General features: G+C 43.0%; 1 protein-coding gene across 2 annotated transcripts in view; it reads right to left on the bottom strand.

Moving 5' to 3' along the window:
- LOC126253338 (proton-coupled amino acid transporter-like protein pathetic) overlaps positions 1–24,551 on the bottom strand; it is a 400,313-nt gene that overhangs the window by 32,624 nt on the left and 343,138 nt on the right. For both annotated transcript variants that reach the window (XM_049954603.1, XM_049954604.1), the window contains exons 6-7: positions 18,261–18,345; positions 13,117–13,392 (exon numbers count right to left, since the gene is read on the bottom strand). In XM_049954603.1, the coding sequence (XP_049810560.1) occupies positions 13,117–13,392; positions 18,261–18,345 (361 nt within the window). The remainder of the gene's footprint in view (positions 1–13,116; positions 13,393–18,260; positions 18,346–24,551) is intronic.

The following is a 24,551-nucleotide window of genomic DNA, read 5'->3' as shown; positions in this document are numbered from 1 at the left end:
CATTGTGACTGGTTTTAGAACTTTCTAGCTGACGAAGCTCATTAGATAATTTTTAACAATGAGGAACAGTGAGATGTAATCTAACTTCAGGACTACTCGAAGGTAGTTTTATAGGGCCGTTACTCGACACGATACGCACAGTGCGCCTAATTAGCAAATACGACTACCAGCATTACGTCCAAACTAAGAACTTTATTTCAGTTTCGCAGTTACATGGACTCAAAATAATCCCGTTTCCACCTCCACACAAAGTTTACATCAATCGTGCAAGTTACTGAGAGAAACGCCTGTACTCCTGATTGTGTGCCTCTTTCAGTCTGTCAGTCACAGCGCGTTGGGTGTCCTCGGTGTCACTCAAATGTTTCCTTTTTAAAGAACATTTACTTTTCTGAAATAGCAAAGAGTCTGCAGGAACTATACCGGGTGAATAGGGTGGGTGTTCGAGCACGTAGGTCCGTTTTGATGTTAAGAACTGTTCACAACTAGCGCGCAGTGAGCCGGTACATTGTCATTGTAATATTTGTGGGTTAGTCAGCCATCATATTAGGCTCCAAGAAGATGTTCCCAGAGCAGTGGAGATGCAAGAAGTATATAGATGACGAAATGTGGTGTGAGGTACCTGTGACAGATGTTAGATTCGGTACCATTCCCGTGAGAAAGACCGCTTGCATAATGCTACTGCTCGGTGATTGGCTTCTGTGTTCGGAGCAAGGGCGCCAAAACGTTAAAGTATAATTATTATTATTAGTTAAACTACTCATTGGAATGACTTCACTTTTTAATATAAATATTTCTCAACAGCTGACTATCAATCAGTCATTTTAGAATTATTAAAAACAATTTAAATCAAAAACAAAAGACTGACGAAATTGCAGACTAAGCACTTCGTAAGCGTTCGGGTCACGCCTTTTCTGTTATGGTGCGCCAAGTGTTTCGGGCTGTTCGTCACTCTGGATTAGGCAGTCGAGAAGAACAGACATGTTGCCTGTCGTAGGGTGTGTTTCCAATTTTTATTTAAGTTCCTGTTCGTCACTCTGGATTAGGCAGTGGAGATGTACAGTCATGTTGTCTGTGGCAGGATGTGTTTGCCAGTATTCAGTATTAAAAGATTCACTCCGGTAGTCATGAGGCACAGATACGTGCCACAAATAGTGTAAAGATACATTTTCGTAAACATTGTGTTTGATCATGTACTTTGCTGTATCAGGTGTTGTGTTAAGATCATGTAGTCTTCTCGTGTGGCTATATTAAAATTCGCGAGTGGCATCCCAAAGAAGTGATACATTATTTCAGAACAGAACCTCGCTGAAAGTCAGTTTCAGTCCCAAGATACAGAACCTACGACCTGCGTGCTGTTTTCTGCGCTGGGGATATCAACTTGAAGACAGCAGGTTAGTGAACTATAACAGAACCTTCGCATTCCACACAGTGCAGTGGAAGCAACTAGGCGCCTCACGTGTTCTGCATGCACAGAACAAATGTGCTCAGTGACACGTCATCTGCAGTAATGCAGAGGAGGTAAAGGAGGATGATCGTTATTAACACCAACAGTCAATTCATTCTTCCTTTCTTGCCATATCATGCAGAAAAATCTAGCTCTTGCTTTGGAACGGATGCTACCTGACACGACACATGAATCCTAAGTAGTAATTTCCTCTTACTGTTGTGCCCTCAGAGAGTTATTCACGATTTATCACTCCAGAAGCATCGGAAAAACCGTCACCATTGTCTTGATATGTGATTTCTCCAACCTGACTTACTTCTGCCTCGGGGACGATACTTCATGTCATCGCACAGTCTCATCTTTCGTTTCTGGGTCCAACTGAAAACACCAACATTCATCCTGAAGTAAAATTCGTGTAAGTAGTTTAGGACCTTCATCACCTGCTGCGATGACACTGGCGCAGCATGCAGTTCTATGTGCTCTCTGCTCTTCCTTCAGTGAATGAAGCACAAACCGGGCATAAATCTTTCTCTTCTATTAATGGACCTATACGTTTACTTACTGACATTAAGTGTTGTAATTTGTCTATCATTGGCTTTTTCCACATTGTCAACCGCCCGAACAGATAAAGGACGTCGATGTGTAGCTCATCTTACATTCTAAAATGCTGAAAATCAGCGGAACACTTGAGCACGACTAAGACAATCATTCTTGTAAACACGTTGCATGCCTTTGTAAACTTATGATGGCACTTTACTAGCATACAGTGGAACCTTATCTCGCGTCTTTGATCGACTGCGCTACGTTAGACCGCCCCTGCTTGCACGACGTTACTTTCGCTGCAGCTGTGCACGTTCTGGCTGAGTCATCGTCGTGACCCAAGCGCCTGTGTGTCCAACACAGTCTAGAGGGTGAAAGGGTAACCACAGCTGTAGAGTTTTTGAAAATGTTCCTGCGACAAATATTAGTCTCATTACTTAACTGGTACACTGTGTATCTAAACGGTCTCGTGGATAAGATGGAACTATGCGGGAGGCTGTTCACAGAGAACACCGTTGTATACAGGATAGATGGGAAGCCAGAATGATGTGACGAAATCAGGAAGACTTACAGAGGGTCGACGGCTTGAGTGGGGCCTGGAAGTGTAGCTTCAGCATAGACAGAAGTAACATATTGTACATAAATAGTCGGGAAGACACATTGCAGGTCAATGCCACAATTGGCAACTAATTACTGGAGACATTAGCTACAGTAAAGTAGCTGAAAGTATTGGCACAGATCTATGTAACCTGCGACGACAAAATAAAACTATATGTAAGAAATAGAATGCATTCACAATAGAAGTGGCTCACAATGTCCTCGATTCTTCGCTATTGCACGTCAGTCTGTTACGCTTACCATGTTGGAAGCGGCAGAGAAGACAGAAAGATGAGCGGTGACTTTCGTACCGATTTCGATTAACAAGTGCATCACGCAAACGTACAAAAGACTGCAGTGGCAGACGTTACAAAAGTGGTGCTTAACTTTACGGAGAAATTTACTGCTAAATTTCCGAGAGCGGAACTCTCACGAAGAGGCGGCAAACATTTTACTTCCTTCCGCATACGTCTCCCTAAACGACTGCGACTGGAAAATCAGAGAAACTGGTGCCCATAAGGATGCTTACGGACATCCGAGGAAGTGCAGAACCACGATTCAAAGCTGAACAAAATTCGGTGCTCATCGTGAACTGTCCATGCCTCCCAGTCACGGCACCCCACCAAACGGAGACGTTTGTGTTCGTGAACAGTGTGTGAAAATGTAAGTGGCCCGAAATTCCCAATTCCCGCAATTTCTTAACTTGGCAACAGTGTTGAACGTTTCTGGTCCGCCAGGAACACTACATCAGTTTAGTTTTTGTATATATTCATTCTCCGTCTTGTGGATGAACACAGCAAGCGTGCCAGAATATATTTCAGGGAAGCTACAGAATTAAACTTTAGCAGCTAAGTTAGATTTTGCAGTGGTAGCTCCTGACGAGCGTCAAGAGAGCCAGAAAGTCGTTCCCTACTTTATACTTACATGCATGCTTCAGTAAATGTGTTATTATGCGTGATATTAGGCCGTATTTAACGCCTACAGCGACGTAGCTGCTTCACACTGCGGTAAGGTGGGATGCCTTGTCTCCCAGCGTTAGGCGCACATGCTGTTCTGGACACGAGCAGGTCGCTGGGAGTATTTACCAGATTGCACGCGTTGCCTAATAGGGAGAAAAGGCAGTAATGTGGATCATCCATCATTTACGTCATATTATTCCGGGGTTGGTTACCACCGCTTTTGGGTTGCGAGAGTACACAGTATTCCATTATGATATGGTAGGGTGTAATATCTCTTTATATTCGATGAATTATTCTGATGCAATTCTACCCTTGAATGACGTTTACTAATTTTCTATCTTCATACTCACAGAATCCATGCGCAAAGTAATTTCATACAATAGCTATGCCATGAGCGCATAATTATTTTTTGGAGTACTCTCTCTGGTGGTTGTTAGGAAAAAAGCTTCCGAGATTGTCTTCGTGCCGATTAGCCTGAGCATTGTTTGAAGAATTTTAATCTGAATATTGAGATTTATGACAAAAGATAACTGATACGAAATTGTACCATTAAAAGGGATATATATATATATATATATATATATATATATATATATATATATATATATATATATATATAGCTCCTTCATACAAAAGGTGAGTAACAATTTACATTATTTGACATTTGAGAATTAATGATATTCATCGATATATTGCGTGGTTGTTAATGAGAAAGGAACTTCCGAAAGACTAGATACGAACCTGCATTTAATAACCCAAGAGCTCCGTTACTTCTTCGGAAGGTTAAACTTCATCAAAGCCAAATATCCGCTTGATCTGAGGTTTCCCGACTGAATATACAACGCTCCCAAAATTACGAGGCATTTTATTTGTACAGATTAGCAGACTGTTGCAAAGCACGAGCCTGCAGAGAAGAAGAATCATCGCCTGATTTCATTCTAACAAGTAAAATTTCTGAATCATTTTGAGTGACTGAGTTATGACTGTGTTTCCTATTATGAATGATTGATTGCTCGAACGAACTGAGACCTACATAACTACATAGTTACGTAGATAGGAGGAAAAATTACAGTGGCGACGTATTGGTGGTACTCGGTTTAACGGATCCGGTTAATTGCTGAGCAAATCGGAGTGTCGGAGGAGTACGCTCGCCCCCCATTACCTCCAGCGTTGACTTACGAGGCTAGCGGAAATCGTAGAAGGCGCTCATCTGACGGTTGGGGTATATTTTACATATCTGACAGAGAAGTACTCCAGCATTTCTGATTTGGAGCCTTTTCTCAGTGAAAAACTTGCAGAATTAATATTTAATGCTGAAACTAGAAATCTACTACACCCGCGCCCCACCCCCCAACTCCCCTTCGTATCGCTCTCGCAGAGAATGCAAAGGGTATATTAGCGTAATTGAAATGAGGACCAAGGTACATGGAGATAGTAGACTAGCGCTGTTCGTGTATTGCGCGCAAACAGCTTCCATCCGTTCTTGCGTCACATCATCAGAAGATCTCTTCATTGTGTCCATAAACCTTTGCACCAGTGACTACAACAAGTATTGCAGTAGACGGTGGGGAATTGGAACCTTTGATGGCATAAATGTAATTTTAAGGAAATGTTCATGACCATATTATTTTGTGATATCCTTTTTGTTGCAGTTGCTAAAATAATTGTGCAGTGCAAGAGTGTATCTCGACATTAAGCTCATGATGCGAAGAAATATTTAACAATCATTATATCTCAATTTGAGCTGTAACGGCTTGTATCGCGCGTACTGAAATCGGTCTAGAGCAGCTGGCTCCATTCAAACGATGAGTCACAACTCTCGTGACAGATGAATATTTTAGGGTATTTCCGATTAGTTAACGGCTGTGGCCGAACAATGTCGCTGTAGTACAGAACATGAAATCTTAAGCTGTCAGAACTATATGTTTTGGAAAATAAATGTTATCTTGGAATGTTATGTCTTTTAGGAATTATTGCTCAGGCAATATGTATTGTTATTAGTAAGAATGAAGGTGTGAATGCGAACTAATACGGGAAACGAATATTGTTATGTCTGTTAACTGAGTAAATGGTAGCGTGGGTACTGGGACTGAGTGGAGCAAGACAGTTATACGCTCAGAGGAGATTTGGAATGTATAATTCGCCAGTTTTTGTTACTGGGGAAACAAGAAACATATTCAAATAATTCAATTGGTCAAAGAGTGTTTGTTATTTGTGGGTTTTATAAATTTCTTCGTCTAATAAATCGCTCTGCAAAGGTGGTATGTAATGACTGGTTCATGGTATAAGACGCAGGATACAGTGGTTTACTTCTGATAGTGGATTTGCTATGAAGTTTCTCGGCCAGTCAGAAAACAATACATTCGCGCGTATTTTGTGGGCTACAGAGCTCCTTTGCGGAATCTAGCTCGATTCTCAGCACAGCTATCCACATGATCGGACGCCTGTACTGGGAGCTCTGAATGGGTGTAGTGAATTTGCGTAATTATGAGTTAATGGGATCAGTATGTTCGAAAGTGTTTACTGACAAACAAGAAAGACGAACACGGAAAATTCTGTCACGTTTTGAATAACTGAAGTCTGTGTGGAGCACTGAGCAAGTCGGGACCGAGAACTAAACGTTTAACGATTTGAGGAATGTTTGAGCGAGCATTGGAAAACACAGAACATTCCTGTATATATTTTTCGCTAACGGGCTCGACTGGATACCATAAACTGGCAATTACGAATGACTGCGATTTCTTGAGAATGTCTGTACTGTAAATTGAGTCTAACACAGCCTCGACGGGGTTTTTGTATAAAAGAAGTAACGATATATCAATACGGTCATTCGAAAGTTATTTATCATTTAATAGTTAAGTTAATCCGAGACTAGAAAACTTTGGATGCTCCTTTTAGAATTTTTTAGTGCAACCACAGTTACTACAAGTGATCCACTTGAGAACCATTATTCGTTTTCTAAAAGTGCCGATGTGTGAACAATTGCTGAAGAAGAAATCACCGACAAGTGAGAGACCCTTTCTGTAGGTGAGAACGTAACCACGCCGCCGAAAATTCACTGTTTTACAAATTCGTTCCGTTTTTCACGTACACCATTCTTTCAAAGCTGAGGCAGAAACAAGAGGAGAACCGTTACCGTAGTCCCATCCCATGTATCCAAGCGTCATTGCTATCAGTTTTAAACTAAGAATTCCTCCCCCACTGCTCATTTGCAAGTAGACTCTCTTAGCTGCGTCAAGCTGAAGTGCCCCCTCAGTTTGACGTGACAGTTCCATAAAACAGCAGAAACTTCAAAATAATACAGCAATCGGTTTCACTTTCAAAGCAGATAAATCGTAAGCCACAATTACTATAATCACTCCTAAATTACCAACCCGAATTTGAAGAGTAAAACGCCGTTGAATTCCTCAAGAATTACAATATTAGATGCAGGAAGTACTATAGTTCCATTTGAAAAGGGAAACTGATACTGATATCTCTGCAATTAATATAAGTATGAAAAGAAACAACACATTATTTAATGAGGAACTTTTCACAATTCTTTATATCAAAACACAGTTAAGATATTTTAAATGGTTCATGAACAACTGAGGCGAAGAGATTAGCCTGTATTGAGATGAATGCCAAAGCATTCAGTGGTTTGGATTTGCTCTGAGCACATGTGTGTGTCGATTCCACTGGGAAAGGTGTTCAGAGCGCGAACTTTGGGGATTCGTCCCGACTTAGTCTTCTGGTGGCTGCTTCGTCGTCCAGTTTTGATAGCTTCCACATCTGTGCTGTTGGTGGTGACACATGCATAGTCGCAGTACTTAAGATCAGCTACATGAAATGTGTAACTGGAAAGAGGAGGGGATGTAACTCCAGGTGCTGTGACCAACTGGATATTACAAAAGCGATATTCTACAATGAATTCAGGGTTGTGGAGCAACACCATGTGCGGGTGTAAATCATTCAAATAAGTGAAACCTGCAAACCAACCATGATTTCCTTAAATGAAAGCGATTTCATAAATGACTTTACATAATAAAGTCTAAAATTACTACCTCTCCATACGAAAGTATGAAAAATAATTAAAGTTGAGTGTTAAAGAGTAGTTAATCGGTGTTCCGTTTCCAGTGTGTGTATATTTCGAAAAAAAAGAACAGCAAAACAGGGTGGTACATAATTTTTTTCCTTTGGGTAAATGTGATAGAGCTCTTGAATGCAGTGTTGCACTTTAGACCAATTCCTGGGTGCACGAATAGAGTTTCAAAATTAGTACTTGGCACAGAGTGCAGAGAACCAAGTCCCACTCATACCGTGTGTCACAATCAGAATGTGGAGGCTGCAAAGAGCACCAATGTTGCAGAACACAGGGCACCACTAGTAACGCATTGCCACATTGAGACAATCAGTATATGAGGAGTGCAAACGGTACAGTATGACAGTACCGAATACGTCATTCTACGAGCCACATAATATGTTATGATTTATGTAACATACGAGCTCAGCTGCTTCATGGAATCCTAGCACTGTTGAAATGTATGGAGGCATTAAACTACTGAAACCTCCGCTCAATGATGGGAAATGACCACATCGCCTGCCGTGACGGCATTAATTCCAGCTTAAATAACCTTGTTTCAGAAGCCTCAGGGCTGATGTCAGGTCTTCAGAACTCTGATTCCGACGGAATGGCAGACTCGCTAGGGTAACTGGGTTTTCGAATCATGATGTGGTCTCTGCTGCCGGTATCAAGGCTTCGCCTCAGGCTGCAGCCATCTGACTATGGTGGTACTTAGTTGTTGCAAAGCTGCCACTACTGTTTGGTCACATCCATGGGTAATGGAAGATGCAGACAATCTGTGTCTGCCCCTCGCGAAGGGCCATACCGAGTGACTGCAAACCTGCTGGACCTGGCTATATGCTGTGCTACTGATTGAGGTTCAGGCCTTCAACCTTCACGACACCTGCTGGCCACTATATGCTATTGGTACGCGCCTAAGCGTGTGTTCGTCTCTGAGAGTGCCGAGATGTGCCGCACTCGCTGGTAGTGAGTCACTGTCGGCGTGCGCCTCTGGACTCACGATCCCGCTAACTGCACGACACTGATGTTGGGTCCTGACCTGTGAAACACTCCTGCCTCCAGAGGGCTACGCCCAAAACCCTCACCATGCACGGGTGTGTGATTCAGTGTGATTTCTGCCACACCAGAAAAGACAATCCATCTTGTAAAATCTCTAATAACAAATATGTTTCTACACAACGCTATTTAACTAATGCCTTCGGACTTATGACAGACACCCTAATGGGTTCCCAGGTCTCAACATGTTGCACCAGAAGCGCCACCACTTCACCCATAATCCTGAACTTCAGGAGTAACCAATACAGTTGGTAGAAGTGGCCCTGAAATTGACAGTTTCTGATGTCGCCTTCAAAACTACCCATCTTGTAGTCGACACTTCACACAGTACAGGGTGGTCACTGAGAACCATTTTGTTTACCTTTTAATTGGTCTTTTTCATTGCATAATTCATTGGCTATAGTAGATTACAGGGACGTTTATTTTAAGCTAAAGGTAACTCTTATACAGCCATGTGAACCTCCTGACCTGTCTGATTTTAGGGATAATAATGCCGCGAGTCTTTTTCACATTTGCAATCCTCCTGAGCACAAGATTCCATGCATGAAGGCTGTGCTAGTCATATGTTTCGCTAGTTGAAGTTGGTGTCATTTGGAATGAGATTATAGTGAATATAGATGGTCTGTGATACACTGTAAGAACTAGACTAACTTGTGTATTGTGTGCTCTGTAGAGTTAACGGCATGTTTACATCCTTTTGTATTGTATATTTCTTTATTGTTTGGGCACTAGTAGAATACAAGATGCTGACAGAAACATGTACAGATAGTATAGATGATTATGTTGCCACTATGACGGAGCAGAGAGTTACGTGAAAAGCCGTGCTTAAACAGAAAACTGGGGAAGTAGAACATTACAAGAATCAGGCAGATGTACTGACTGCCGAGGAGCAACAAGAACTAGGGCAGCTCGGGAAGTGAAGACTATTCCGAGTGTACCCTCTCCTTCTAGCGAATCTGCATCGGAAAATTTGATAACTCCTATTTACGGCAAGGCAACTGAGGATATAACTGTGTTTCTCAATGACGTTTTAGCTGCAGCCAATCTGGGCGGTTCGTTTAACGGGACATGCCGGCCAATTTGTGGCTGACTGGAGAGACTAAGCTGTATGTTACTTAGCATGAGGCCCTGTGGTACGCATGAATATTGCAACAGTTTGCTGAGGTGTTATGACAGTAGTATCGTAAATGGAAAAGTACACACTTCCTTAGGGAGAAATTGAAAACGTTCGCTCAGAAGTATAAAGAGTCCATCAAATCATACTCAGATGGGATCTGAGAGATCGATTTCCAAACATATAAGCTAATGTGGAACGAGAAAGTCAATAGGGTGCTGCGCTTTGAAGCCAATAATGGGGCTCTTGACGCATTCTTGCACGGCATTATCACTGAAATGACAGGTAGGGTTAGACTGGATGATCTTTCTTATTTGCCCACTGCTATTAAGATCGCCATAAACTGCAAGAAATAGATATAGTGGTAACGCATCGTAGTGACCATTGTGTTTTTACTTCAGTAATAAAATATCACCGCTGTGGACGTGGGGGCCATCTCCAAAAATACTGACGTCAGCCAGAGTGCTACGAGTGTGGACAAGTAAGTCCCAAAACAAAGGAGAGCAGTAGCAAGAAACGAGAAAATCGGCATCGGCAAAAGCGTTCGTTAAAAGCGTATGGGTCTGTATCAGCCATCAGAAAGCATGCCCAATAAAATGTACTACTGCACGATTAAGTACAGAGATGAAATGCTAATTGTGGAGCTACGTTGGTGCGAGGAACATGTGTTTTTAGTATCAAGTTACCTTGCATTAGGAATGTGGATGCACTCGGCGACTCCGACATGACTTTCAAAATGATGGAGCACGGCAGTCAGTCGTCCTTTTCTTACAGGTTTTATGGAGCAAGTCTAGATTCCGGCTAATGCCTAGCCGTGCACTGTATCATAGTATCAATGCATGTCCTAATACGTCAGTCCGGGGTTCTGTCACTTTTAATAGATGCCGTGGCGGATGTATGGGCTGTTGCCCGAGATCTCTTGCGTAAAAAGAGACTAGGATCTCCACGTTAAAGGCAGCATAGAGTTGGTGATAATGAAATAAATTCATTGAAGAAAATGCTGCCCAAGTTTAACATTGGGGCTAAGAATTTCTACGAGCATATAGATGTGTTACCACAGGTTGTTGAACGGTATTCTGCAATTATCGGGCTGACTGAACCACTTCAACTAACTTACTAAATATTATGCTAAAATCGATTTTCACAGCATACAGTAGAGCTTGGAAGCATTTTGTTTCCATCGGGTAATACCACCACAAGCGAGGCAATTTCACAAGGCAAAACCAATCATGAAGGTGTTGTCCACTGTGCTGCAAACACGCAAGCTTATGTTCGGTTCCCATGATAACATACTGTCAAGTAGAGGGAAATTAGTTTTGGTCTCTGTAGGAACAGACTTACCACAAGAAATTTTATGTGTGGTTGAGCCACTTGAAAGAAACAAGAATCTGAATATAATCCACTGTTTCTTACACAGAAGTGTAGAGTTTGTAAGTAATGTGAATGGTGAATCTATGGCTGCAGTTAACCTGGATAATTTCGATATGGCAGACGTGAATCAATCGAAGGACTTAATGATCGCCTCGTTGGATCTTTTGGCTGAAGAGAATATAGATAGGTCACAAGCATACCATCAGCAAGTCTACGTTACATGACAAAGTTCGTCATCTGCAGGGCAGTGAAAAGCGAGCTATGGAAGCAGTACTGTTACATTTTAAGGAGTTGTTTAATGTACGGGATCCATTATCCTTGTCTTCTGTTACCCAACACGACATACCAAGAAGATATAAAGCTCCAGTTTAGAAGAAACAGTATCATATAACAAAGTGTTTACAACCACTTAGACTGTGAGTTGTGTGATGTCCTTAGGTTAGTTAGGTTTAAGTAGCTCTAAGTTCTGGGGGACTGATGACCATAGCTGTCAAGTCCCATAGTGCTCAGAGCCATTTGAACCATTTTTACAACCACTTATGGAACAGTTCATTGACCAACATCTGACAGAGAGCAATATAGAACCCAGTGACAGTCACTCTGGGGAACCTGAGGTCCTGTTCCTGAAAAACGCGACAAACAACATCACAGAGTATAGCTTTTGATTCAACTACAAGTACCTGAATGCTCAAACCATAACCTAAACCCATCAATCGTTACCAAATACCACAGAAACAACTGATAACTTAGGCTGAAGTAAATAGTTCTACACAATGAATTAGGAGAGTGGCTACCATCAGACAGAGATAGTACCAGAAACATACCTAAAACAGCATTTACAATCCCGTGGGGGCATTTTCAACACCACAGGATCCTATTTGGACTTAAAAATGAGCCAATCACATTGAAAAAATTGTTAGATGAGATTTTGCATGACCTAAAACCTAGATCATTTATGTATAGCTTGATGATATTATAATATTTTCAGAAAAATGAACAAACGTGTAAAATGGTTGGAGGAATTATTTAGTATCCTAGCAGCCTATACGCAGTGTGTCTTATGCTAAGTATCGATAAATGTAAATTTGGACAGTCATGTACTTGTGTGTATGTTACTAGTGAAGAGGGTTTATGAGCCAATCCCTGTTCAATATCGGCAATCCATCAAACAATGAAAAAGCTACAGTATTTTCTAGCCCTCCGTGCTATTAGTGAAAATTTGTCATAAACTCTGCATAAACTGCTCAACAATTAAATCATTTGCTGAAAAAGGTGTTAATTTGAATGGTTGGCAGAATGCAAATGTGACTTTAAGGCACTGAAAAACGCATTAACCAGGTGCTGGTGTTTCCTGATTTTGACACAGAATTCATCTTTTCCCATGATGACAGAAATAATGTGCTTACTTGTGAAGTGTGAGACTGACTGAGACAGTGCAGACAGCTGACACAAATTGTCAGACGTTTAGTTCATACTTCAGTTTATAGCATATGAAGGCTTATTCTGCAAATTAACAAAATATGTACCACACTTTGTGGATCCAGTCACTGAGGAATGAAGTATCACACAGCCATATAATCATGTGCTGTTCATTCTTGGTGGATGAAGAGAGGCAAATAGGAAAGTAGCACAATAATTATAGTGGCATACGAGAAATAGTCATGTGAGTCAGTATGTTAGACACTGCTTACCATGTGTACAGTAGGCTAATCCAAGCCATAAAAGAATTCCACTTCTTAGGTTGCCAGAGGCTGCAAAACCATTTGAAACGATCAGGCTCGATGTTTTAGGTCCATTTAAGACAACACCAGCTGGCAATGAGTTAATATTACCGTTTGTTGAGCATTTTCCATGGTTAGCAATTCCTGAACAGCAGGCTTCTGTGGTTGCTGCTTAATAAATGTCTCCTTAAATTTGGCATACCATTGAACTGAGAGTAAGTGGTAGGAAGCTACTTGCGAAGTTTACTCACCACACCAATGCCTTCCATAGCAAAGATAACTGTGCTGAAGAAGAGTGGGATCTGGGCAGGAGAGGCCAGCATGGAACGGTCGTGGTCAGTCGGTGGCAGGTCCGTGAAGATGTAAGCCAGAGTGATGCCAAAGCTCACCACGATGAACCCGTTGGCCATCAGTGAGAACGGCACCAGCCAGCGCAGCTGCCGCACCAGGCCGATGGCCATCAACAGCGGCATTGCCATTGCCATGTAGAGCCGCACATCCTTCTCCTGCCACAGGTGGTCCCCCACCTGTCGACAAGAGCAAAGCATCTCTTGTGATATAAACATTACAGACATGTTCTGAAACTTACTCTGCGATGTGTGCTGTTATGTTTTGCTGCTGACCATTGAAGCACAGTACTAGGGGAATTTGTTCTGTTATGTTTCGATGGTAACCATAGAAGCACAGTAGTTGGGGAATTTGTCGTCATTGTGGGAATCTGTCTAATGGATTCGTTATTTGTTGCCATCGCACTCGCTCATTGAGGGGTATGTAGCACGAATCAGCAAAATTACTGTATGTCACATCTCATGTGAGACGAAAGTGAAGCAGTGGGCCTAGGAGTGTGCCAGAAAACCTGTTACCCTGACATATACACTGAAGCGCCAAAGAAACTGGTATAGGCACATGTATTCAACTACAGAGCTATTTAAACTGGCAGAATACGGCGCTGCGGTCGGCAACGCCTATATAAGATCTGCAAGCGTCTGGTGCAGTTGTTAGATCGGGTACAGCTGCTACAGTGGCAGGTTATCAAGATTTAAGTGGACTGAAAGTGGTGTTATAGCTGGTGCATAACTGATGGGACACAGTATCTGCAAGGTAGCGATGAAGTGGGGATTTTACCATTTTACCATGAGTATCAGGAATCCGGTGAAACATCAAATCTCTGACATTGCTGAAGCTGGAAAAAGATCCTGCACAATGGGACCAACGATGACTGAAGAGAATCGTTCAACGAGACAGAAGTGCAACCCTACTGTAAATTGCTGCAGATTTCAGTGCTGGGCCTTCAACAAGGGTCAGTGGCAAACCATTCAATGAAACATCATCGATATGGGCTTTCAGACCTGACGGCTCACTAGTGTACCCTTCATGACTGCACGATACAAAGTTTTAAGCCTCACCTGGGCCTTTCAACACTGTTGCTGACTGGAAACATGTTGCCTGGTTGCACGAGTCTCGTTTCATATTGTATCGAGCAAATGGACGTATACAGTTATGTAGACAACCTTATGAATCCATGGACCCTGCATGTCAACAGGGGACTGTTAAAGCTTGTGGAGGCTCCTTAATGGTGTGGGGCATGTGCATTTGGAGTGGTATAGGACCCCAGATACGTCTAGATACGACTCTGACAGATGACATCAACTCGTACATAAACATCCTGTCTGATCATTTCCATCCATTCATGTCTGTTGCGCATTCCGATGGACTTGGACAATTCCAGCAGGACAATGCGACACCCCACACGTCCAAATTGCCACAGAGTGGCCCCCGAATACTCTCCTGAGTTTAAACGCTTTCGCTGGCCGCCAAACTCCCCAGATATGAACATTATTGAGCAATTCTGGGACGCTTTGTAACATGCTGTTCAGAAGAGCTTTCCACCCATTCGTAGTCTTACGGATTCATGGACAGCCCTGCAGAAATCATGGACTCAATTCCCTACAGCACTACTTCAGACACTAATCGACTCCAAGCCACATCGATTGCGACTTGAACATGGGGGCCCTACACGATATTAGTTGTACCAGTTGCTTTGGCTCTTCAGTGTAGCTAGTGCTGCCCAGTGTGAAATAAAAGATTCTGCTGCATGACATTAAATCCCAGTTGTAGGATGCCACAATATCTGATTAAAAATACCTGGACATCGATATAATGTGTTATTGACCAGTAAATATGGATACAGGTGGCCTTGCCAATACAAAATGATTTGGTGAGTATTGTGTTGTTGGTAGGGAAGCAGTAACAGCGGAATACGGCAGTCTGAAGTGCTCAGTGAGTTCGATGTGGACTAAACAGATTGATCAGGGATGTCCGAACCCCATTAAAACTACCCAAGTCGACTGCTGGCGGTGTGATAGTAAAGCATACAGGCCCAAAACATCCACAGCTAAAGCAAGGCCACTCATTCCTCATGTACTGACGGACAGGGGCTTGTATTGCTGATGGTTGTTGTAAAATTTCGTGTCAAATCAGCGGATTGAGTCGGAATCAGTACTAGCAGTCAAGCTAGGACAATTACTGTATGTAGGAAGTGAAGAAATAATGGGGTGCAATGGTTGAGCAACTCTTCATAAACCACACATCGCTGTAGGAAATGATAATCACACATTGGGTTGTGTGAAGAGCAACGCCACTGGACAATGGATGACTGGAACTAAGTCATTTTGAGTGATGAATCACTCTGTACCCTTGGGATAACTGATAGAAGCGTTTGGATTAGGTGGATGCCTGGAGTATTTTATCATGTGTAATTGTAATGTTGAAGTACAGAGGAGGTGGTGTTACGGTAGGGGTGTGTAGTGTTTTTTTTTTTTTGGAAGGATTTAACATGTTTCGCAGCACTGTGTAGTGGAACAGGTCAGAGATGATGATGACTGTCTATATTAGCATGTCAATGCCATCTATCATAAAGCAGACTCTGTCAGGTAATCGTCTGTGGATATTAGCAATCCTCGAATAGACTGGTCTGCCCAGAGTCCCGACATGACCCAAGGGAACACCTTTGGTATGAGCTATAATGACGACCCCAGCGTCCAACATCACAGCTGTCTCTCATTTCGGCTCTTGGGGAAGAATGGGCTGCTGTTCCTCCACAGATATTCAGACACCTTATTGAAAATATCCCCAGCAGAGATCAAGCCATCATAAAGGCTAAACAACGACACACTTCATACAAATGTCCACTAATATGTGTCTGGATACTTTTGATCAGACAGTCTACATCTTATAGCTGCTCATCGCCTAAACATACATACGTATGTATAGAGTTGTGACTGTTAAACTAAATCCTCCAAGATGCATATCATCACAAAATACAAATACATAGAGTAAAAAATGGAGCAAGCCACATTTGGCCAGCAACAGCATCACCACCATCATGTTTGCTTTACATCATGCTACTCCTACCAAACGCGGGCCCCCAGATGACAGTACTTACACTTCCCCCGCCATCTACACTCCGGGTTACTAGCACAAATGCTGCACCAAGCTGATGGACGCCAACTGGACCATATCAGACTTTTCGGCACACATAAGCGGATATTCTGTTTGTACTAAAAGTGGTACCATAAATGTCGAATATTCACGAGTAAAGATATCTATACTACTAAACTACCAGTGACGTTATTCTAATGGATGCCGATGTGGTGACCAGACGTAGGACTAACATACAGTCATATGGCCATATTTCATTGCAAGTGAATCCTCATCGGTCAGTGCAAGTGCAGTAACTGACAGGACACTTAAAGTAAGTTGTCAATGACACCAGTCACCAGCTGCCATCCCATACGAGCAACGCCACAAGCTTTTCTTAACGAAAGTACTTTCTCACTTGCAAATACACCCAATTAACTGACACCTAGAATCAGAGGTACCAGCGATGCCAGACACCACAAGTGGAACATTGACCTTACTGAGACACCACCACCGTTGTTATGTACTCTCCATTTTACATTGTCACCACAAGTGGTCCAGGGCTGTTCGAACCACCCACAGGAACTGATAACTTCTGACAACTGTATCAATAGCCACTGACAGATCACGTATCCCATGAGATAATGTCTTTCAGGGCAGGGATCATTATAGCTGGTTTTGCTGTACAATATGCTCTTGATTCCACGTGATCCTTCACCCACATCAGCAGTATCTCTCCTCTGTTTTCCCGCCATCACGGTATCAGTTAATTTTCGCAATCTGCACTAGCGTCTATGCTTAAGAATAAAGATTTTTGGCGTTTGTAGACGTTAATACGAACATTTTCGTCAGATACATTATGCTGACAGTTTGGAGACATGTACTACAATTACTAACCATTCTAAACCTGTGCTCCATTTTCACAACAGATACGATATGTTCAATTTAGGATGTTCATCTTATTGCATGGCCGAGGGATTTCAGCTCATGATGTATATGTGGAAAACGTACCACCACAGCTGCATCTTGAGAATGTCTTCATTCTATCACACCATCCTAAATCCCCACTACTGACTACTGATAAGAGTATTTTATTTTCTTGGCGCATTTACTGTGGGGTCCTTTTCACTTTCAAAAGTGCGCTAACTTTTCATCAAGGGTCTATATTCGACACAATGTCGTTGGAGACAACACAGTGTGGAGTATACAGCACTGATGAACGCTCGCCCACGTGTGGTAGTAACAAGGATTCCACAGTAAATGCACCAAGAAAATAAAATACTCTTATCAGTAGTAGGGATTGAGGATGGCGTGACAGAATGAAGGCATTCTCAAGATACAGCTGTGGTGGTACGTTTTCTCATACATACGAGTTCCAAACCTACCAAAAATCCCGTTCCACCTGGCAGAGACGCCATCTGATTTTTGTTTCAGATCTTCTACGTCCAGAAACGTTTCCCTTTTACGCCCCTTTTCAATCTAGTAAACGGGAAACTGTGACATGACTCTGGATCCGAAGATTATCATGAGTGTGCAACAGTTGTCATTTTGTGTCTGATCAAAACATACATCTAATTGTCGTGTGATTGGGAGCGTTGTTGAGTTGGAGCGGTCAATGCTTTTATCGTCACAATAGCATGTTGGTTCTTCCATTTAACGTTCGCCATCGTTGAACCAACAACATGTCTTATCATCAAACGTGCTAGCTCCAGGGTGAGTATACAAAATGCCAGTAAAATTAAATTAAAAAATGTCATTGATAGCCAAAAATGTTTCCAGCGCTAATTATAGCGCTTAGTCGCTCTTTGTGCTCAGTCACTTGTAATAGAAGTAAAAAATTTCCCGACTGGGGGTTAGACCCATTAGAGTCAGTGATAAAAACTGTGAACTCCAGTCGTGGAGAGATTACCACCGATACCGTGGAGAGAGTGAGCCTCCTTGTAGTTAATACGGCAGCAGCCAGCCATATACGCACCTGCTTGACAGAGGTGGCGATGAAGACAACGTAGACGACGCTCGTGCTGTAGTAGGTAGCCAGCAGGGTGCCGTTCGTGATCCTCCTGAAACACAAGGGTCCAGGCATGTGGAGCAAAAATCTCTAAAAATCATAATATCTACTCTAAGTTAAGCTCCAGTGCATTGCTGAAAAGTGTTTTTATACACGTTCTGATCCAGAGTCGTAACCCCCAGCAGATAAACTTCCCTTCAGCATCAGGGGCTAAGCGGGTCAGCATAAACACCCAGGCGCAGTCCATCCGCGAGAAAATTCTAGCGGCTGTCTGCAGATGCCGCTAGCAGCGCGGGGCTAGTTTTCAAGTTACTCAGTCCGAGACACAAATAATGCCGAGACGTGGTATCACCGCGCACAACTACGTATGTAGCGCTACGCGGTTTAACCGATACTGTGTCGTAGAGGGTTCGTCTGAGAAAGTCTTCTAGTGGTGCTCCAACGTTTCAGTTCGAGTCGCTGCAACAACTCCGAACAATACCGCTCACCGGTCCAAAGTGGATCTGAAGATCTTAGACAGTGCCTAAGCTGGCTAGAGTATTGTTTAGTGCACCAACTGGTCTTAGGCTCAGAGCAGGACTGTCGCAGACTAGGAATATTATACACATATCAAAAAAAGATTTGCATCACCCTGATTTCCAAAACTCTTGAAGACAGACGCTGACTTTGGATATTCTATCACACACACACACTACCTTTGACCAGAGATGTCACTAAACCCGCCCAAAGATGTAAACAACCGTGCACGAGCAGCGCCTATTAGACGGAGGGGGTCCGACAGCCGATCAGTTCCAGTCATTCCACCCGGAAGAAGGTACACGGCTCGTGTTGTCTGTAGTTCAACCATGCGTAGACGGTCAATATCGCAGTTCGATTGCGTCCGCATTGTTACTTTGTGCCAGGAAGAGCTCTCAACAAGGGAAGTGTCCAGGCGCCTCGGAGTGAACCAAAGCGATGTTTTTCGGACATTGACTGACAGAGAGACAGGAACTGTCGATGAAATGCCTCGTTCAGTCCGCCCAAGGGCTACTACTGCACTAGATGATCGCTACCTACGGATTTGGCTCTGAGGAACCCTGACAGCAACGCCACCATGTTGAATATTGCTTTTCGTGCAGCCACAGGACGTAGCGTTACGATTCAAACCGTGCGCAATACGCTGCATGATACGCAACTTCACTCCCGACTCCACGACGAGGTCCATCTTTGCAATCACGACACCATACAGCACGGTTCAGATGGGTCTAACAACAAGCCGAATGAACCGCTCAAGACTGGCATCACGTTCCCTTCACCTATGAGTGTCGCATATTCCTTCAACCTGACAGTTGTCGGAGACGTGTTTGGAGGAAACCCGGTCAGGCTGAACGCCTTGAACACACCGTCGGCGAGTGCAGCAAGGTGGAGGTTTTGAGGTGGCATTATGTGGGGCCGACATACGCCGCAGGTGGTCACGGAGGGCGCCGTAACGGCTGTACGATACCTGAATGCCATCCTTCGTCCGATAGCGCAACCACATTAGCAGCATATTGGCGAGGCATTCGTCTTCTCGGATGCAGTTCGTGCCCCATCGTGCACATCTTGTGAATGACTTCCTTCAGGATATCGATATCTCTAGATTAGAGTGGCCAGCATGTTCTCCATGAACCCTACTGAACTTGCCTGGGGTAGATTGAAAAGGGCTGTTTATGGACGACGTGACCTACCAACCACTCTGAGGGATCTACGCTGAATCGCCGTTGAGGAGTGGGACAATTTGGACCAAAAGTGCCTTGATGAACTTGTGGATAGTATGCCACGAAGAATACAGGCGTGCATCAATGCAAGAGGACGTGTTACTGGGTATTAGAGGTACCGGTGTGTACAGCAGTCTGGACCACCACCTCTGAAGGTCTCAGTGTATGGTGGTACAACATGCAATATGTGGTTTTCATGTGCAATAAAAAGGACGGAAATGATGTTTATGTTGATCTCTATTCCAATCATTTGTAGAGGTTTCGGAACTCTCGGAACCAAGGTGATGCAAAACTTTTTTGATGTGTGTACAAAGCTCTGTTGAAGTTTGTACCTCATTCAATAAATGTGTGATGTGCTTGGAATAGCGCCCATGTTTATATTGACATCAGCGGCACCTCACGTATTTTGTCAGCATCCTACGTTGACGATGGAGAACAGCAAAAGCAACATGTACCACCAAAACGATACTGAGGCACTTTTTTTTGCTGCAATTTCTAGGCTTAAATGGTGTATAACTCATGATGATTACTGAAACCTATGTTATATACTAAATGATGTCGTGAAATCTACCACGGGACCGTGTGTCTTTCATATGGGTTGTCAGGTGAATTTCAAGAGGTGTTCCGGCAAATATTTATAGTTTCGTTTTTTCAGTATGTAGATGTACTCAGCCCAAGTAAGTCCTGCTCATCAAGACTTTTGTACGGCATCCAGAGCCGACGGAAATGTCGTCGGGGCTCATTTTGAAGCAGGACTGATCACTGAATACAATTCTAGGCCAGTCTATGAGATTACAGACCTAAAACATGTATGGAGGCGCCCCCGACGGTGGTGGGATACCAACATGACTGTCGCCCATCACACGACCCGACAACCATGAGTGATGGCCTGGGTTGACACTTCATTTCACAGCAGGACCCCTTGGTAGTCATTCGCGGAGTCCTTACAGCACAGTGGTACGTCAATTATATTCTACGCCCAGTTTGGTGCACATCATTGCAAGCCATACTGGGCTTAAATTTCAGCAAGATAATGCCTGCCCGCACACGGCGAGAACTTCTACTGCTTGTCTTCCCACTTGCCAAACGCTACCTTTTCCAGCGAGGTCGCCTAATCTCTCGCCAATTGTGAACATTCGGATCACGATGCGCAGGGCCCTCAGAGCAGCTCGTCATTTTGACGATCTAACGAGCCAGTTGGACAGAATTTGGTACGATAACTCCTTGCATACCCTTCAGATGTGGACCAACACGTAATTGATTTGTTCAGTTTGTGAAGCTCAATTTTCGGATAATTCCTTCTTGGTGCTTCGCTTTCTGGTTTTTTCTCATTTCTTTTTGGGAAGGAACACCTTGAGTGGGAGGTCGCAAATTCAATAATCTTTAATAGGGCTCATTTCGGAATTTTGTGTTAATAATTGTGACAGGAAAAGTATTAGCTGCCAACGACTCACCATGTAGGTCAGGAGGGCGACAGAAAATGAGTTTCCAGGAGGTGCAGAGGTCAACCTTCTATGGGATGTATGAATTATACATCACAAAATAGACATCGTCGACATTCATTAAATGTTCAAAACAAATCTTTAACTGGCACCATGAACACCGAATGAAAATTGGCCCGGCACGGTGATCGCAAAGGTTCGTATCCTGAAGATCGAAGGCAAACTCCTTGGGAGTTACAAGCTGTACAGGACGTTCATTTAAGTATTCATTAAGTATCCACTTTTAAGGACAGCATATAAAATCAAATTGTGATAATGGAGTGATGAGAATTACTGGAATGTGATGACATGCAACCCAATACGAAACAGCATTTCGTGGAGCTTATTATGAAACTGGTTACTCTTTAACGCGTACCTGCATGAAAAAAAAAAAAAAAAAAGAAAAGGACGAAAGAACATCCAGAGGCTGAATTTGTCTAGTGGTTCCAGGTGGTATGAAATGCAACGTCACACACTTTTCAGGAGGGATAGCTTACTCTAAAGAGTATGATTTTTATACGCAAACCAGGAACCAAAGAAAAGCAAGCTATTTTTATCGCCGAATTCGTCAGAAGCAGTACTCATACCGTAGTTGTATACGATTTTCCCACTTTGGGCAGAGTACCTCCAACTTCTAGCAGCACGATAAATAACCTTCCACGCAATTTACTATCAAGGTTAACAGTCGGCATAATTGTATATGAATGCATTAAGGCATTGATGTTAGCAGATATTGATACAATTCTCTTGGTACCTTTCATATGCGTTTCCTCTTCATACTACGATACGTCGGAAACAAATGCCTTACTGTACGTTGGGATAAGGTTTTTTTTATTTCATCTACAAATTTTCTGGCCGATTCCACAGTTTGATGTGCATCGTCAAGTTGACGCTTGGCTTGAAATTTCGTTGTTTTACGTATCCCAATTCTGCAGCACTGTCTGAAGTTATGCAACCATCCACTGCTTCCCTTGAAATCACTTGTAATCTATATCGCGCGCAGTTTGATGTGGATAACATAGTTGGCCACGATCATGGATATTCTGCAAATTGAATACAGTGTCCTTGAAACGCGGAAACACCAGTTTTTGTAACAAGTGCACCTTGTCCTCCCTCGAATATCTATACCTTTTCTTATGCACTTCACTGTCATATTGCTAGGACTTATTCGAAATCTGTTCGTTTCTTTACTATGCCATGGACGATCTTCTGTGTACGTAATTATCTTTAGTATCTGCTCCTTGGACAAGGACTCTTCTTTGCTACTTTACACTAGAGACGGGATTTGTTGCTCCCTGTCCGACAAGGATGATGGCATGGCTCGACGCATATTTCAGTATCAAGTTTACTTGTTAAGCACGTATCTTCATCATTGTACTCCTCATGTACATTGTCCACACAGTCGAGCGTATACGACACCACAAATTCGACTGACTCATCTTGAAGAAACGGTGATATTTCGTTTGGCACATCTTTCTCACTCTGCGAAATTCTGTGGGTTCCTTCCTGACTGTATGTCAACCCTGGCAACCGTTGTATATATAATGCAATGTTTGCTGTATTTGTTGTCATTGCTCTGCTGTTGTGAGTTACTCGTCGACTAAACAATTCCAATACGATCCGTAGTCTTATGCTATGCTCACCATTGGATACCTCCAGTATCACCTCTGTTGCTATTAGCAGCCAATATTATGGTTGTTAGGTAGGCAATATGTGGGGCGTAAAATGCCATAAACATCACGGGCCCTTTGTGACTTCCCACTCAAGGGGTTCCTTGTTAGTGTGTATACATACCGGCTGCATCCAAAGATGCGGGTAGTAGTCTCGAAATCGGTCACGACGCAAAGAACATGCTTGCGGTCAGTGGCGAATTTGTTCCTAATCTCAACTCAAAATTTAATTTCTTTCGTAATTCTTGTTTAAAAAAGCCTTTTATGTTATCATTAGTGTATAGATAATGTTTCACAATGCCAATGTACTTTTTGGTGGGAGTGTTGCTGTTGAATGGGAATATTTGTGTGGAGCTACCGAGGACTGGGGGATGGAAATGTGTGCTCGAGAAGGAATGAACTATTTAAATGAATATTTTCGATAATTCGTAAATGGTGCTTTGCCGTTGCTCTGATCTGTATCATCACCACTTGCACAGTAGCACTGTTGTGAGCTGCTCGTCGACTAAACAGTTCGACTATGTTCGGTACTTTCATGCAGTGCTAATGACTAGAAAGTACCAAAATGAATTCTTACTCTGCAGTGAAGTGTGCGCCGGTATGAAACTTCCTGGCAGACTGCACACTTTTAATCTTCTCGGAAGACCAGGAAGTTATTCGCATCTGGAAACCTCTGTCAGAAAAATGATTGGATTCTGCTGACATTCATTAATCATGTTGAAGTGCACGTAAATTATAGCGAATAGTATGGTCCTGTGTTACGAGGGCTATTCGGAAAGCAACATCCGATACCTCGCGAAGTGGAAACCAAAATAAAAATCAAAAATGTTTTATTTGCAACATTTAGCTACACCTACCAGCTGCTTCTGTATATAGCTGCCGCTCCAACTTAGAAACATGTCGTACCGTTGTACCAACTTTCCAATACCCTTGTCATAAGAAGACAGCCGCCTGTGCTTTTCGCCATTTCTATATCCTGATCTGCAGCTCGATGTCTGTGCCAAAATGTTGTTCTCGTAACCAATGTTTCATGCCAGCAAAGATATGAAAATGAGGGGTGGCCAAATACGGGCAGTACAGTGAGAGACCAAACAGTTTCCATTGAAACCGCTGCAGGATCTTCATCACTTCCCCTTGGTGTGTGCGGCCGAGTATTGTCGTGAAGAAGGAAATGCACGACAGTTACGCTGTGTTGCCTGCATGAAATTAGGCTAAATCTGTCACAGGCGCTAGTACTTGGCCGGAGACACTATATTCTAGGCAGCTTTTGGTGCGCACTGTGCGCTCAGAGGTGAAAAAAGCGAAGTGCCGCGATCGACGGGCATACTAGACATACTGCCCAACACACCTGTGAAAAGCTTCATCGGACTT

Source organism: Schistocerca nitens, chromosome 4, assembly GCF_023898315.1.
Source record: "Schistocerca nitens isolate TAMUIC-IGC-003100 chromosome 4, iqSchNite1.1, whole genome shotgun sequence".
Classification (NCBI taxonomy): Eukaryota; Metazoa; Arthropoda; class Insecta; order Orthoptera; family Acrididae; genus Schistocerca; species Schistocerca nitens.
The sequence above is the reverse complement of the archived record's forward strand: the minus strand, read 5'-3'. Positions and strand labels throughout refer to the sequence as shown.